The 15805-nt window shown below is 29.3% G+C and overlaps 1 protein-coding gene across 1 annotated transcript in view; it reads right to left on the minus strand.

Annotated features, from left to right (window-relative positions):
- Window positions 1-15805, minus strand: part of LOC122521893 (growth factor receptor-bound protein 14-like) — a gene marked incomplete in the record, with an annotated part of 392400 nt that overhangs the window by 123588 nt on the left and 253007 nt on the right. The window contains 1 exon segment of the mRNA XM_043642631.1: window positions 11029-11058. Coding sequence (XP_043498566.1) covers window positions 11029-11058 — 30 coding nt within the window.

Here is a 15805-nt window from a genome sequence, read left to right on the forward strand (position 1 = left end):
TAATTAATGTTATTTTTAATAAAAGTTCCAATTTGATGTCGATTTATTTAATTGTACGTAAATAATATTATATAATAATATTATAAATAAATACGAGAAAAATGGATCCACCGATGTTTCTTTGACGAACGACGACGTTGTTCTAATTGCTGCTAGTAATATTTCTATTATTAAAATAATAATAAAAGTAAGTAACTGTACGTGTAACGAATTATCTAATAAATGTAACAGTTGCAATTTGATTTCGATTAATTTAATTACGCGACTAAAATTCTTCTTTTTTTTCTTCATTTATCATTTCTCGATATGTAAACTTATTTAAATAAAATGATAAATAAATACCCTAGAAAAATGATGCACCGATGTTTCTTCAATTAACATCAACGTTGTTCTAATCGTTGCACGAAATATGGATACATATATGCATTGTGAATAAATAAAATAAATATGTGCAATAAATTACCTGATCTAAGTGATTATTATTCATTACCAGTTGCGGTGATTCGTAGTCATACGAATTAAATGATGTCTTCTCACACGATCATATTATTCTTTTATCACTCGATGCAAAGATTACGTAGTAAATAAGATTGCACACAAATTAATACGAAAATGATGATGCACCTTTAACGAACGTGCGAAATTATTCTAATCGTTGCACGAAATACATACGCGAATATTTAATTTATTCACGCGTTTACCGGTAAGGGCTAGAAAAATATAACTTCTTAATTAATTATCCGATTAGCGTTATTTTTTTTTTCTAATTTGCGATTAACAATCACGATTTGATACCGAGGAATATAATTAAGTGTCACAGATACTTATTTTATCACTAAATATATAACTACGCAAATAAGATTGCTAATACACGAGAAACGTGATGTTTCTTCAACGAAGGTCGACCTTGTACTGATCGTTGTACCAAATATGCGTAGTTAACATTTTGAATGTAAGGAAATGTCTTTGTTTATATTATGACTTTCACCGAAAAAATAATAACAACGATAGGTATGAGACATATTTAGAATACGATATAATACACGGTGTTTATTCGAAATATGAAATAACTAAAAATTCGCGTTAATGTTTTTGTTCGAATAAAAATATGAGTCATGCTTGTACGTACTTTATAGTTATTTAATAATTTTGTATATTATTGAATACGTATTCTTAAAATATTTCAAATACTCGAGTTTATTATTTCGTATGAATTTTATTGGGGAAAATATTATTTTAATTAGAATAAAAGAAATATTTTTTATAAATGAAATTTAATTGATTTGATTTATAATTCTTCCCTAACATTTTAAATTTTTATATTAATACATAAAATAATATAAGATACGAATGTATGTATACATGGAATAAGAATAAACGTTTATCGTTATTAGAAACGTAATGCGAAAAATATAATCCTTTATTAAAGTTCTTTTTCGTCTCTTGAAAGTCACTATCCATGATACGCAAACATTTCATTTTAAATCCCATAGGAAATGTATTTCCATTCGTGAAACTGTTACGAAGATAAATCACTACAATTTTTCTCATATCGTTGAAACCCAAAAAAGAACAAAATATTAAATAAAAATAAAAATACGATAAAATATATAAAATAAAAAAAAAATAGAACACACATATATATATCTGATTTTCATCATGTACTGCAACTAACATTAAAATAAAATAAAATTGAATTAAATAAAAATTATAAAAAACTTGTCGTCTTCGTTGTTATCGAACTGAAAAGAAAAAAAAAGAAAAAAATAGATTCATCCTTGGAAAGTTATTTTCTGAAAAAAGAAAAAAAAAAAAAGAAAAAAAGGGAAGTCTCATTCACACGTTTATCTTAACCGACAATCGTTCGTAGTATATTTCTGCATTATTCTGGATTATTATCAAATATTGATAGAAACCGCGCCTTTTCTTATCTTCGAAGGAGATTCACCGTTAGGCAATGCAGTTGCTATGTTGCCAATGTGATAACTAAAAACGCGCAGATGGTCGCTGAGAAAAATAAAAAAAAAAAAAACAAGAAAAAAGAAAAACCGATCGATTTCGCTGCCTTTATATTGGAAGAAACGTTCGATAAACCACCCTTTTCCCACCCTTTTCTCACCCATTTATCCTATCTCTCTCTTTATCTCGTCACTCTTCGTTCTCCCCTCCCCCACTACCACCCTCTTCCCCTGCCTCGTGTTTTATTTCATTGGAATGCGTGCGTATCGCGAAATGCGTTGAGCTTGCGCACTTTCAAAAGCTCCGAAACGCTTTTCCATTAAGCATTACGAACACGGCGAATGTCGTTATCGTCGTTTCCGTATCCGGAATTTCAATTTGCACCGGTAGCTTTATCGTTTTCAAGAGAGTTAGAGAGAGAGAGAGAGAGAGAGAGAGAAAGAAAGTTGAATTTACTAGCAGCGATCGAGTGAGTCTCGGGGTTTGTGACTCGACGATGTTACCCCGATTGAGCATCCTCTTCCAGTGTTCCTGGTGTTTCTCCTACGGGAACACTCTGGAACGGAAACGGTTTTCATTTCTCTTCTAACGCTTTAGCTTTTTTTTTTCAGTTTTATTTTTTCCTTCGGGTTTTTGTTTCGTTGTTTCCTATTTCTTAGCTTCTTTTCCTCTCTTAACACATTTTTATTTTTATTTCTATTTCTATTTTTTATCTTATTTTTTTTTTCATCGTCAGAAGTCTGTTCACGTTTTTTGAGGAGAGAAAAATCCAATTGGTTCGTCGTAAACTGAGCTACTCAATTCTCGTTGTTTCTTATATCGTAGAAGAAGAAGAAGAAGAAATGGAATGTTTTAATCAGTCCTTTTTTTAAGAATATATTTTAGTTATTATATATATGTATGTTACAGTTAATATGGGAATTGTACAGATTGTCCGGTCAAATTATTAAGGTGAACCCAAAAGTTCGTGTATTTTTAATTAATATTTCACTTGTATATAAAGTCATTTTATTGACTTCAAAAAATTGTACTAACACAATAAAAGCACGAACTTTCGGTTCATCTTAATAAAAAAAACTTAAAGGGTTTATATATTTTTTAGTTACTTACTATATGTATTTAAATATATATATATATATATATATAATAATTTATATTATATGATATTTAAATTCTTATTATTTATTATAATAGAGTATCTAATTCTAGTTTATTATATAAATTAATTAAACATAATATATTAAAATGATTAAAATAAACAATTATAATATTTCACCATTTAATAAATATTTAATTTAACAAATTATTATAATTTATAATATTAAAAATAATAATAATTAACTCTAATTAATAGTTTAACCGCTAATGCTGGCACTAAATTTTTCAATTATTAAAATATAAACTAAAGAAACATTAATTCCTTCAACTAATTTTAAATATTAATTAATATTAAATATTTAAATTAAATTTATATATAATTTTTATTACATCATTAATATATATATATATATATATATATATATGGTCAATATAGTAATACGAGAATTATATAGATTGCCCGGTCAAACTATAAAATGCTTCAAGTGTTTTGCTTAATTTCAAATATATACTTCAATTATAGGTACACTTAGAGTACCACCAACTTTTTTAGTTTAAATCAACTGAATTATTCTATTTCTATTTTTTATCCTTTTTATCGACACGAACATTTAGTTATCTTCTCTCTCTCTCTCTCTCTCTCACATAATATCTTTCTCATAAAAATATCTTTTTCTCTTTCTTACAAATGCATTCTCTTTTTCTCTCATACACACATACCTCTTCTCCCTTACACACACACAGACACATACACATATTCCTACTATTTCTTTTACATACATGCACTCTCTTGTTCTCTCGCACAAATACTCTTGTTCTCTTACACATACACACACATACACACACGTATGTACTATTTCTTTCTCATAGACATATTCTTTCTCTTATACATACATTCCCTTCCCCTTCTCTTCCCCCCCTCTCTCACACACATATATATGGACTATCTATTTCACACAAGTACTTATTCTTTCTTTTTCTCACACACATATATAAACTATCTATCTCACACAAGGTACACATTCTTTCTTTTTCTCACACACATACATTTTCCACTCTCTCTCTCTCACACACATATACGTGAACTATCTATTTCACACAAGGTACACACTCTTTCTTTTTCTCAACACACATACATTTCCCTCTCTCTCTCTCACACACACATATACGTGAACTATCTATTTCACACAAGTACACATTCTTTCTTTTTCTCAACACACATATACCCCGTTTCTTTCTTTCTCGTTCTTTCTTTCAATCCCTCTCTCTCCCTCTCTCTTTCTTTATTTCTCCGTCTTGTTCTCTCTTTCTCTATGGAATTTCCGGAAAAGCTACGGGCTCGGTCGAGTCTTCGATTTTGTGGTTACTTCGTTCGCTCGAGAAAATTGCTTCCGACGAATCGAGGGAATTACGTTCGGCCGAGTTACCACAGAGAGGTGTCTCCGATTCGAGACTCCAAAAAGGAGAGGGGGAGGAACGGGGGGAAGAGGGGTTGCGTCCTTCCTGTCGGATTTTATTCCTTTTTTTTTCTTTTTTAAATTCTATTTTATTTCTTTCTCTTTCTCTCTCTCTCTCTCTCTCTTTCTCTTTCTCTTTCTTTCTTTCTCTTTTTCTTTACTTTCGATTCTCTCGACAGATATCTACGAGCACGACGTTCTAAGCAAAAAAAGAAAAGAAGGAAAAAGGCACGGGGAAGAAAAAAGATTAAAATAAAGAGGAATAGAAGAGAGGGTAAGGTGGACAAGAGGGAAAGAGAGTAGGGGGTAGGGGTGGGGGAGGGGTGGGACGCGAAATGAAAAAGCACGTTGGTTATATCGCATAAGCTTATCTTTCTACGTACGTTGTTTTATACTGCTATTGACCCTTCTTTATTCTTCTCTTCCTCTCTCTCTCTCTCTCTCTTTCTCTCTTTCTTTCTCTTTCTTTCTTTCTTTCTTTATTTTATCGTGCCAAGAAAGAGTAGAGCCAAGCTCGTGTCAGAGAAAAAATATTACCCAGGATTATCAAGTTTATAGAAGATTTTTGACATACACGTACGCTAGATCACTATCGTATATTGCTTAGAATAATAATTTAACTGAAAATCGTTTCACGCGTTTCACGAGTTATAATTCTTCTTAATATTAACGATTTTATTTCTTCCCTTTTTTGTTTTTCTTTTTTTTTCTTTTTTTCTCTTGTTACAGGTATAATATTATATTATTTTAGTTAAAATACGTAAGTATATTAAAGTATATTATACTTGTACATATACGGTTACAGAAATTTACAGTCAGTAGAAAGGAAATATTTCATTTTTGGAATTCTATGTAATAATCTACCTAGTAACGAAGTTTTAAATAATATATACACGTGTATGTGTACGTGTGCGAATGCATATGTAATCGTTAAAGTATATTATTCAATTAATTCGTGAAAAATCTGGATCTTACACGAAATAATTAAACGTTTTAGGTATAGCATACAAAAATGAATTTTATTATACGTTGAAATTAATTTTACTGTAAAATCATTCATTCTATGTAAGTAAAATACGAATTTGCGAGTGTACAAAAATACGTTCGGGTGAAAAATTGTTATTATAAATATAAAAAATTATCCCCTCCACCCCCAAAAAAAAAAACGAATTACTGTAACGTATCGTAAACGTTAACGAATGCAACAAATAATAAAGAATACCGAATAACTGTATCAATAATTAAAAAATCGACCAAAAGAGAGCGAGAGAGAGAGAGAGAGATAGAGAGGGAGAGAAAGAGAGTAAATAAAAAAAAAGAAAGAAAGAGAAAAAAGGGGGAGGAAGAAAAATGTTTCTCGGAATGGTAAATTAACGTGCAAATCGTAGAACGATTTTATTCGAAAGAATTCATGTTGTTTCCGAAGCAGGGGGTAGGGAGGAGAGACGAAAGATAGGAGAGGGGAATGTAACGGGAGGGGAAAAGGAGGCTTAACAACAACGCAAAGATAATAACCGGAGGAAATTAAGCGGACACCGAGAAGAGACTTAATTGCAGTAGTGAGAAAAGCTCGGACCAGGTGTCGGTTTCACTACATTTCTACAGATATATATATGTGTGTGTGTATGTGTATGTGTGTATGTGTATGTGTGTGTATACAAGCTCGTAACAGTGCATACAGGCCAGAGAATAAATAGAATAGCTTTCGCGTGTAACGCGAACGCAGTTGCAAGCTTAATCACGGTTGGTTGTTGCACCGTGCATCCATGCACCGACGTGCACGCTCGGGTACGTGCGTGAGTTCGCCAACGTCCCGTGTATTTATGCGAGAGAGAGAGAGAAAGAGAGAGAGAGAGAAAGAGGGAAAAATAAAGGGAGATGTTATCGAGATCTGTAAAAATAAAAAAAGGGTCCACTGTGTCCCTATATCGTTCACGAGGAAATGGGCTTACTATCGAAAAATACCGTTGAGAATCTACGATACCCATCCACGAGATAACTTTATCTGCATTTTTGTTACACAGGCATGTATATATATATATATATATGTATGTATGTATGTATATATGTATATTTGTATGTATGAAATCGAACTACTTTATCTGCATTTTTGTTGCATAGGCACGTATGTATGTATGGGTATGTATGTTTGTTTGTCTGTATGTATGTATGTATGTATGTATGAAATCGAACTACACAATGATAAGTTCTGCGGTTCTAATGCAAATAAAGATTACATATATATTTGTGTGTATAGTTATAGAATAGAAAAAGATAAATAACAAATGTCAACTAGATGGGAATAAATTTGCATTGATTATATTTTGAGTTTCTATATTTTTGTTATACTTGGAAAGGAACAATTCGATAATCAATTTTGATTATTTTATCGTCTAGCGTATGATTCATTTATATTTTGTTAATTATATATTATTATATTATTATAGTATTAGGTATAAATATTAATTTAAATTATTTGTCTCGAATATAAATAATACTTCAAATGTTAATTCCTACTTTCCCTTGAAAAAAAAAATCAAAGATATTTGAATCAATAAAAATATTTATTTATCTACATCTAATAATTTAATTAATAATGAATTAAATATATATATATATATATATACATACATTATATGTATAGAAATGAATGTGTTATTTATGACGACACACGTATTAATATTAATGCACACACATATTAATATATATATAATAATTGAAATAAAAAGTATAGACAAATCGTATTCCATAATTAATAAATATTTTTATTAATTAAAAAAGAAAAACGACTAAACAGGATTAACAAACCAACGATCGATATTTCGCAAATCAATATTCATATTAAAAAAATTCTTTTTTGATGGATGAATACACACACACATATATATAATACTTGAAATAAAGTGTATAGACAAATCATATTCCATAATTAATAAATATTTGTATTAATCAAAAAAGAAAAAAGACTAAACAGGATTAACATAAACCCACAATCGATATTTTACACATAAGTATTATTCAAAAAAGAAATTATTTATTTTATTTTTTTTTATTCTGTTGAAGAAGAGATCGAAGAAAAAGGGCCGGCCGGGTCTGGGCGACGAGGGAACGGGGTCGATGAACTTTGTCGCGGTGCCACGCTAGGAAATCCACAGTTTTTTTTTTTCCTCTCCTTCCTTCCTTTCTTCCTCTCTCTCTCTCTCTCTCACTCTCTCTCTCTTTTTTTTCCCCTCGGTTCGCGAGTTATCGAGAACGAACTATATCATCGTAGCAACGAGTGCGAGTTTAAAAGAGAACGGGTTACAAGTGCAAGTGGGACGCAAGAAGCAACTGCACAAGGGAAAATTAGAAAGAAAGAGAAAAAAAAACAGACAAAGAGAGAGAGAGAAAAAGAAAGAAAGAAAGAGAGAGAGAGAGAGAAAAAGAAAGAAAGAAAGAGAGAGAGAAGAAGAAGAAGAAGAAGAAGAAGCATGAGCGGGAAAACGCATGCGTACTTCCACCCGGCAACCGATAAATCAAATATTAACATCCTCTTAATGCTGCACACACATACACACACACACACACACTCGTAGGGTTTATAAAAACCTATGTATGTTAAAAAGATACTGTAAATTCGTACAAACTAAGAGACTAAAACCAGAGTGTGTGTGTGTGTGAGAGAGAGAGAGAGTGAGAGAGTGAGAGAAAGGGCTGGTGATAGGGCAATCAAGAAAATGAAATCCCGGATAGTGAGGCGATTTAATCGTTAGTCCACCTGATCTCACCGAACGTAGGCAGTCGTGCGCCCGCGCGCAACCTACTATGGAGAAAGACCATAAGAGAGTGAGAAAGAGAGAGAGAGAGGCAGATATAGGGGTGGTAAAGAGGAGGGGTTGGCTAGGTCTACCTAGGGGATAGCTACACGGGGATAACAACGCGTGCGCGAGCTCAGTTTCATCGATCGATTCATCATCCGTTTCTCTACTCTTCTTCAACATTTACGAAAATACGATCGAATTTAATTTTTTCCCCCCGAACCAACCCCCCTATCTCACCTTTTGTTCCTTTTAATTTTTGTATAATATTCTTTTATCGTAGTAATATACGGAAATTTAGTTTTGATTTTCTTTAGCGGGAAGAGTTATTTTCGATCTGTTTTTCGGTGATCGATTTATTAATTATATTTTGTTGAACGTATTTCGTGCGTCGTTATATTAATTTGTTTGTTCATTTTATTATCATAATTATTTATCTTTAAATTTGGATTATTTTGTTGTATGTAAATTTCGGGATTAAAAGAAATAAGATTTGAATATTTGCAATTTTTGTTCTTATTTATAGAGGCAAGTTTCGTGGAATGTTTGAAAAAGATTTCTCTTTTTTTTTCTTTTTGTTTAATTATTTATCTGCAATAAGGATGTACGTGTGTATACAATTTTTTATATCGCAATATTTGTAAAAGTGATTTTCATTTTTGTATCATACATGTTAGAAGAATTTTTATAAAAATGATATGATCAATATACGTATATGACAAATAAATAATAATTAAAATTGAAAATAATTTAAATGAAAAGAAAAAAAAGAATAAGAAAAAACAAAAATGTATAAAAGAATTTAAAAGATTCGAATAAATAAATCCATCTGTAATTGACGCGACGATTGAAAAGTGGGATAAGTCGATAAGCGGTTTGATTATTTCCAGGTTGAATCGAATTCTCTTAGGGAATTTGATTTTCCAAGAACCATAGATAGAGATAGACGTAGATAGATAGTATGACTGTGTGAGAGAAACAGAGAAAGATGGAAAGAGAAGAAGAGTGCAATCCAACCGCCTAGCAACAGAGGATTCTCTCTCTGCTGCTACACTTTCTACTCGCATACAAAATTCTACATATAGATATTCCTATTACATATATACAATACATCCATTAGACACGTATATATATATACGTAAAATAAATATAGAAAATATATATCGTTATATACGAGTATATAAACGTAAATTGGATTATCTCAAAAAACTACGTTACACAGATTTATAAATACAAATATATATTAGATATTTATTTGAATAAGAATATAATATATATAATAATGAAGATATATAATGAAATAATTTATGAAAAATAATATTTATAAAATACATCATAAATCATTCACCTGACCTTATTGGTCAGGAGAATGTCCGGTGCTACCATTTTGTTTTATACCTTTTATCTTACAATTATATTTATGTTATTTACTGTTAAAAATATTAAACAAACGTTTGAATCGAACGTTTTAATTTATTAACAATAATATATTAAGAAACGAATAATATAAGTCTGAATAAATTTATGATAAAATTATATATATATCATTATTTTAGTATCGAGAATTGTATTTGCAATTTTAGGTTAGGAACTTTCTAGGTAATCCAATAAATTTAAATACGCATAAATATGTATGTGGATTAAATGTGTGTGTGTGTGTGTATGATTAATAATGCAATGTAGTTGGTATTTTAATTTTTTTTTTTTAAGAATCACGAGGTGGAAAGCACGAAATAATACGATGAAAAGGAAGATTGAAAATTTAACGTATTCCAGAGGGCGTTAGCGTAAATCCATCAAATTTTCGGGGAGAACCTCGACGCGATATTAGATTATGAGCAGCGTCGATGGGACGCAAAATGACGCGGTAGCTACCTACGCTAACGTTTTCATCGTAAATTTATCGAGGTAATAATTCGCTACTATGGAATACAACTTCTACACCATCGCTACAACCACTAACCTAACCTCTACGATGTTATTATTAGTGAGGTATTTGGTATTCTTTTTAAATCTACATATTCACATATATATATTATTTTATTCGACTTCAATTAATTTCAATTTATAACCAAATTTGTTAGCAGGGATTTATAATTTAATGAAATACTTATTTTTTCTTTTTTGATTGAAATTTAATAAAAATTTTTATTAATTTTTTATATCACCAGACGAATGATATTAAATCTCTTTCTCTTTTCTTTTTATTTTTTTTTTTCGAAACATCTTAATACGGAAATAGACGATATTTCCTTCATTCTTCGAAAATTTCGAACTCCAACAGGAGACGTTGAATAATTTAACGTTCACCGAACACGGAGCAATTTTCAAATTTTCGTCTCTTCGATCCTTGAATAGATTTCGTGTTACCAACCAGGCAGAAAATGGTTGATATATGACCAATTCATTTGTCAAATCGAAATAACTTCCCAAATACAAAAAATTCGACAAAAATTGTTTAATGTTATTAATGTATCATTCAACGAGTTGTATAACAATAATTTATCGAGACAATTTATTTTCAATATTAAAAATTAAATGTGAAAAAGATTTTATTTTTTTTTTTTTTTTATAAATTGACTCAATGATTTTATCTCACGAACAATTAATAAATTAAATAATCAATGATTTATTATTAATTATTGTATTAAAATGTATTTCGTATCAAATATTATCGCGTATTATTTAAAAAAAAACAATCGGTTTTAAGTACTCACTGTTGGCCGTTTTGGGAATGCTCCTGTATTCTGCAAAGAAAAAAAAAATAAATGCAATCGCAATTATATTATGCAACAAAAAAATACGAGTATATTTTATATAACGATAGGTTCGTAAATCATTTCCCCACTTTTCCTAAAATGAAAATTTCCTAACATAAGTGGGACAAAACGTAGAAAATAATGCCGCGAATAAGCGACAAACGTGACCGTAGCTGGCAACGTTTTTCTAGACGCACAAAGATCTCCCAACGGAAACGTGCTCCGAATTTCTAAACGTTTTCCAACGATATTTTCCTTTAGAAAAGGTATTCCCCCCTCCCCACCGTTCCTCTTACCGTTCAACTTTAGAAACTTCGAAAATCTTTGGAAAATTCGGTGCTACAGTTTATTTAAGAAACTCTGATAACGAATTAACTTTTGAAATGAATGACACAAATGATATAAAAATATTTCGAGGAAAAAATAAATCTACAAATTTTTCTATAAATCATATGTAGAGGAATTAATAAAAAATAAATTATAAAATTTGTTTGTGAAAAAAAAAAAGATACCGAATTTTCATTTCTATCAACTCCCCCCTTCTAATATTTATAACAGAGTATAAATATAAAAGTATAACAATCGAGATAATAAACAAAAAAACAACAAAATTATAATTATAATTTATAGTAATGTGTATAATAAATGATATGAACAAAATTATAATTAAAATATATAGTAATATGTAGAATAAATGATACGAACAAAATTATGATTAAAATATATTTATATTTAAAATAGAATGATTAACACACAAAAATAAAAACAAATTATCAACAAAAATTAAACGAAATTATATTTTTACTATGACAATTTATTGCGCATGTGAATTTTTACGAAATGGTGGTGCTTTCGATAGTTACATATATATATATACATATACATATACATATATATCGTTTAATATTTTTCGTGTCAATTGGACATCAAAGAGATTGAAAAGACAGACGCACCAACCCCTAAAGGTACGTCATTGAAAAACGATTGAAAGTATATACCACCCCCGTAGAGAGATCGACAGCTGTTACTACTTTTGATTTCCTTTTTACGCTTCTAACAAAAGGGATACTACTCCATTTAACCGTAAAAATTCAAACGAAATGTTCAAATGTCGATCGAAAACGAACTTTTGGGGACTGTCCGACCATTATTCTCTCTCTCTTTCTCACTCTTTCTCTCTCTTTCTCTCTTACTCTCTTTCTTTCTTTCTTTCTCATTGGTTTCTTTGTGAAGGTAAAAAAGCAACGTTGATTTTTCCGACGAATAAAACACCATGAAATTCTACGCGCATCAGAACCCCGTTTTCACCTTTCACTTCTACATCAATCTTTCTTTTTTATTCTATGAAAAATTTCGTTTCACACGCGTTTGACGATTAGCACGATTATTAGGAACTGTGACGGTTGCTATACGGTTTTCAATTTTTTACGCATTTTTTTTTATTAAACAAAAAAAAAAGAAAGAAAATAGGAAAAAAATCTCGTACGTTTTCCAATCAAATTGAATGACAGGCACGTTTAGTATAATTTTATTTTCTTATAATACATACGTGTGTTTACAAGAGTAAACGAATTTTATTTTACATTCATTTTTGTTACAGATTAAATACGATATTAAATCATTTGAGTTATAATACTAATCGTGAGAAAATCAAGTTTACTATACATTGATTTTGTTGTTATTGTAATACTAGACAATCGTAGGGATCAATCAGGATTCATATTATTGTGCAAATAACTCAAGACAAATTCGAAAGAATTTTTCTGAAATAATCCTATTAATAATAACAAACATAATACCTAACATAAGTCTTAAGTGAAATAGAAATGCCACTCTAAACAATCTAAAAGACGAATAAGAAGAGCTTAAGAGGGTAAAGATCCGAAAGTGGAAGAAGGAAGGGACCAGATGTTAAAGAAGTGACAAGTGTAAGCCGTTGTCGTTTATTTGTTCCTGACCTCGACTAACATGTAAGATGCTAAAGGAACAAGGTTGGATGAGCTGGGGTGGTGTATAAGGGTAGGGAGAAGTTCAACTAAAGGTTCCTTCTTTTTCATCCTAGTTCAAGACCTTTTTTTGGATTTTTTGTGTATTTTTTTCTTTCAATTATGAATAATAAAACAATTATTTTCTTATTTCATTTTCAATTATTATTATATTCGGAAATATATTTTTGAATTATATTAAAACATATATTATATAAATTAATAAAAATATGTTTGTATGTGTGTTATTTTAAAATGACACGTCGTTTATAAAAAATATTTTATTTTACAATATATATCTATATATAATAATAATAATAATAATAATAATAATATAATGAAATGTATATTAATATTTATATATTATATATTGTTAGAAGATAGAATAAATTTGTATTAAATTATATATAATAATAACATAATAAATTAAATAATATATTAAAATATATATAATAATAATAATAATAATAATAATAATAAAAATTATATATTAATATTAAGATATATTATATATCGTTATAAAATAAAATAAATTTGTATTAAATTCGTAAAACAACACACCCAAAAAGTCATCTTATAAGGAAGAAGAAAAATAGGGTGGTAATATGGAGGTGGTAGTAGTGGTGGTGGTGGTGGTGGTGGTGGAGGTTGCGAAGAAGGAAGGGAAGGGAAGGGAAGGGCGTGCATCGTTTTAACTTCGACCGAGGTTCTACGCGCATAGCAACCAGCGGGTTTTAGTACTATAAATAAAAGGCGGATACGCGTTTATCGAAAGAGGAATAAATATGTAAGTGTATACATATATATAAGTAAGAATATAATATATATACATAACTTAGGTATAGTTTTCGCCTTCTCGACAGACCGGTCTTCTACAAGATTTGATTTTTTTTTTAATTGTGTTCTACCACACAACAGGGTAGAATTAATTTCTTTCTTTATTTTTTTTTAAACTTCACGGAGATTAAGACGTTGTTGAGAAGGCAGAAAAAGGGGAAGAAAAAGATCACGATGTGTCTGATTTTTATTTTTTTTTTTTTTATTAACTTCTCTCAACGTCTTACGTTCTACACGTTCAGGGTCAGATATCGTATTTCAAACACGGTGATTTAATACCTTTATTTAATAATTTGCAACACGCGGAATATGATCGATTGGAAAAGAATGACGATTTTTTGTTCTTTTTTTAAAAAATATAAAACATATTTATTAAAAAATCAAATTACATAATATATGAAAAATAAAAGAATATTATAATTTTATATTTTGTTAACACCATTATTGATCGAATTGAATAACTCATTATATAATATTATATAACAATCTATAATCTTCAAACTATTACTTATCGAATTAAATAAACACAAACACACACACACAAATTTTCAATTTACATAATTCAATTTTATTTTGACGATTTAAATAACAAACGAATACAAAAATTCGACAAATTCGAACAATCTGAATTATAATCCCAATAAGAACATCCCTATTTCTCAATGGAAAATTAAAACACCATTAAAATTTACCTCCGTAATTCAAATGGAAGAATGATTATTAAGAAGAAGAAGAAAAAAAGGAAGACCCTAAGCACAAAATAACAAATAATTAAAAGCATAATTATATTTTCCTTACTAACAACCAACCAACCAACCCAACCCCTCGAAAATATCTCGCACCTTATTGTACTTTTGAGTACTTGGCAAGACAATGGACAACAGTTTCGTCGAGTTCTCGAGTTAACGACAATCAAAGACCTAAAGGTTCAGTCATAAACCTTAACCGAGAAACGTCGAAGAAAAGACGAACTAACTTGCCCCCTTTTGCTCCACCCATTTCTCCCTTATCCAATCTTTCCCCGCCCCCTCCATTCCCTTCCCATTAGACCTATCCATCTTTCTTCCTCTTGTTCATCATTAAAACACGATTTACCTTAAACGATCGAATTTTCATTGTCCCTTTTCAAGATTTTCCTTGACTTTTTCATCAAATTCAACTATGGCGAATCATTGCTAAACTCAAACCATCGAAATTTAACATAAATTTCAATCAAAAACACTGCAGGCAACATTTGCAGTATCTCCTGGTTTACGTAAATAATGAAAAAATCCATCAAGATTTAGAGAATTCTTAAAATAAAAGATGAAATTGCAAATTTCACTAAAGAAAAATCGTTTAGCAAACAATACGAATATTTTAGCAAATAATTACCTTGATAACTCGAATTTAGTGTACGTAGAAATAAAAAAGGTTTTACTTTTCTGATTAAAAAATAACATTTAGCTAATTAATAATTTGTTTATGCTAATTTTACAATTATCATTGTTAATGGATCATGTTCTTTATGTTAATATATCAAATCAGCATGAAATTATCTTATAACTTTTTCTTCACAATACTCAGAAATTTGTAAGAAAAAAAACTCGAGTTCCACCGAGTTAGTATTATTATACAATTATATTATTATATAATACTAATTCGGTAATAATAACAATAATAATAATAATAATAATAATAATATTAATAATAATAATAAGAATTGGTAATATAATACCCTGATATAAGCGTTCTGATTGGTTGTTTATTATTTTTTGTTGTTGTTTATTATAATAATAATAATAATAATAATAATAATAATAATAATAATAATAAAATAAATAATAATAATAATAATAATAATAATAATAAATAATAATAATGGGTAATATAATACCCTGATATAAGCGTTCTGATTGGTTATTTATTATTTT

This window comes from Polistes fuscatus, unplaced genomic scaffold (assembly GCF_010416935.1).
Source record: "Polistes fuscatus isolate 324 unplaced genomic scaffold, CU_Pfus_HIC Scaffold5, whole genome shotgun sequence".
Lineage (NCBI taxonomy): Eukaryota > Metazoa > Arthropoda > Insecta > Hymenoptera > Vespidae > Polistes > Polistes fuscatus.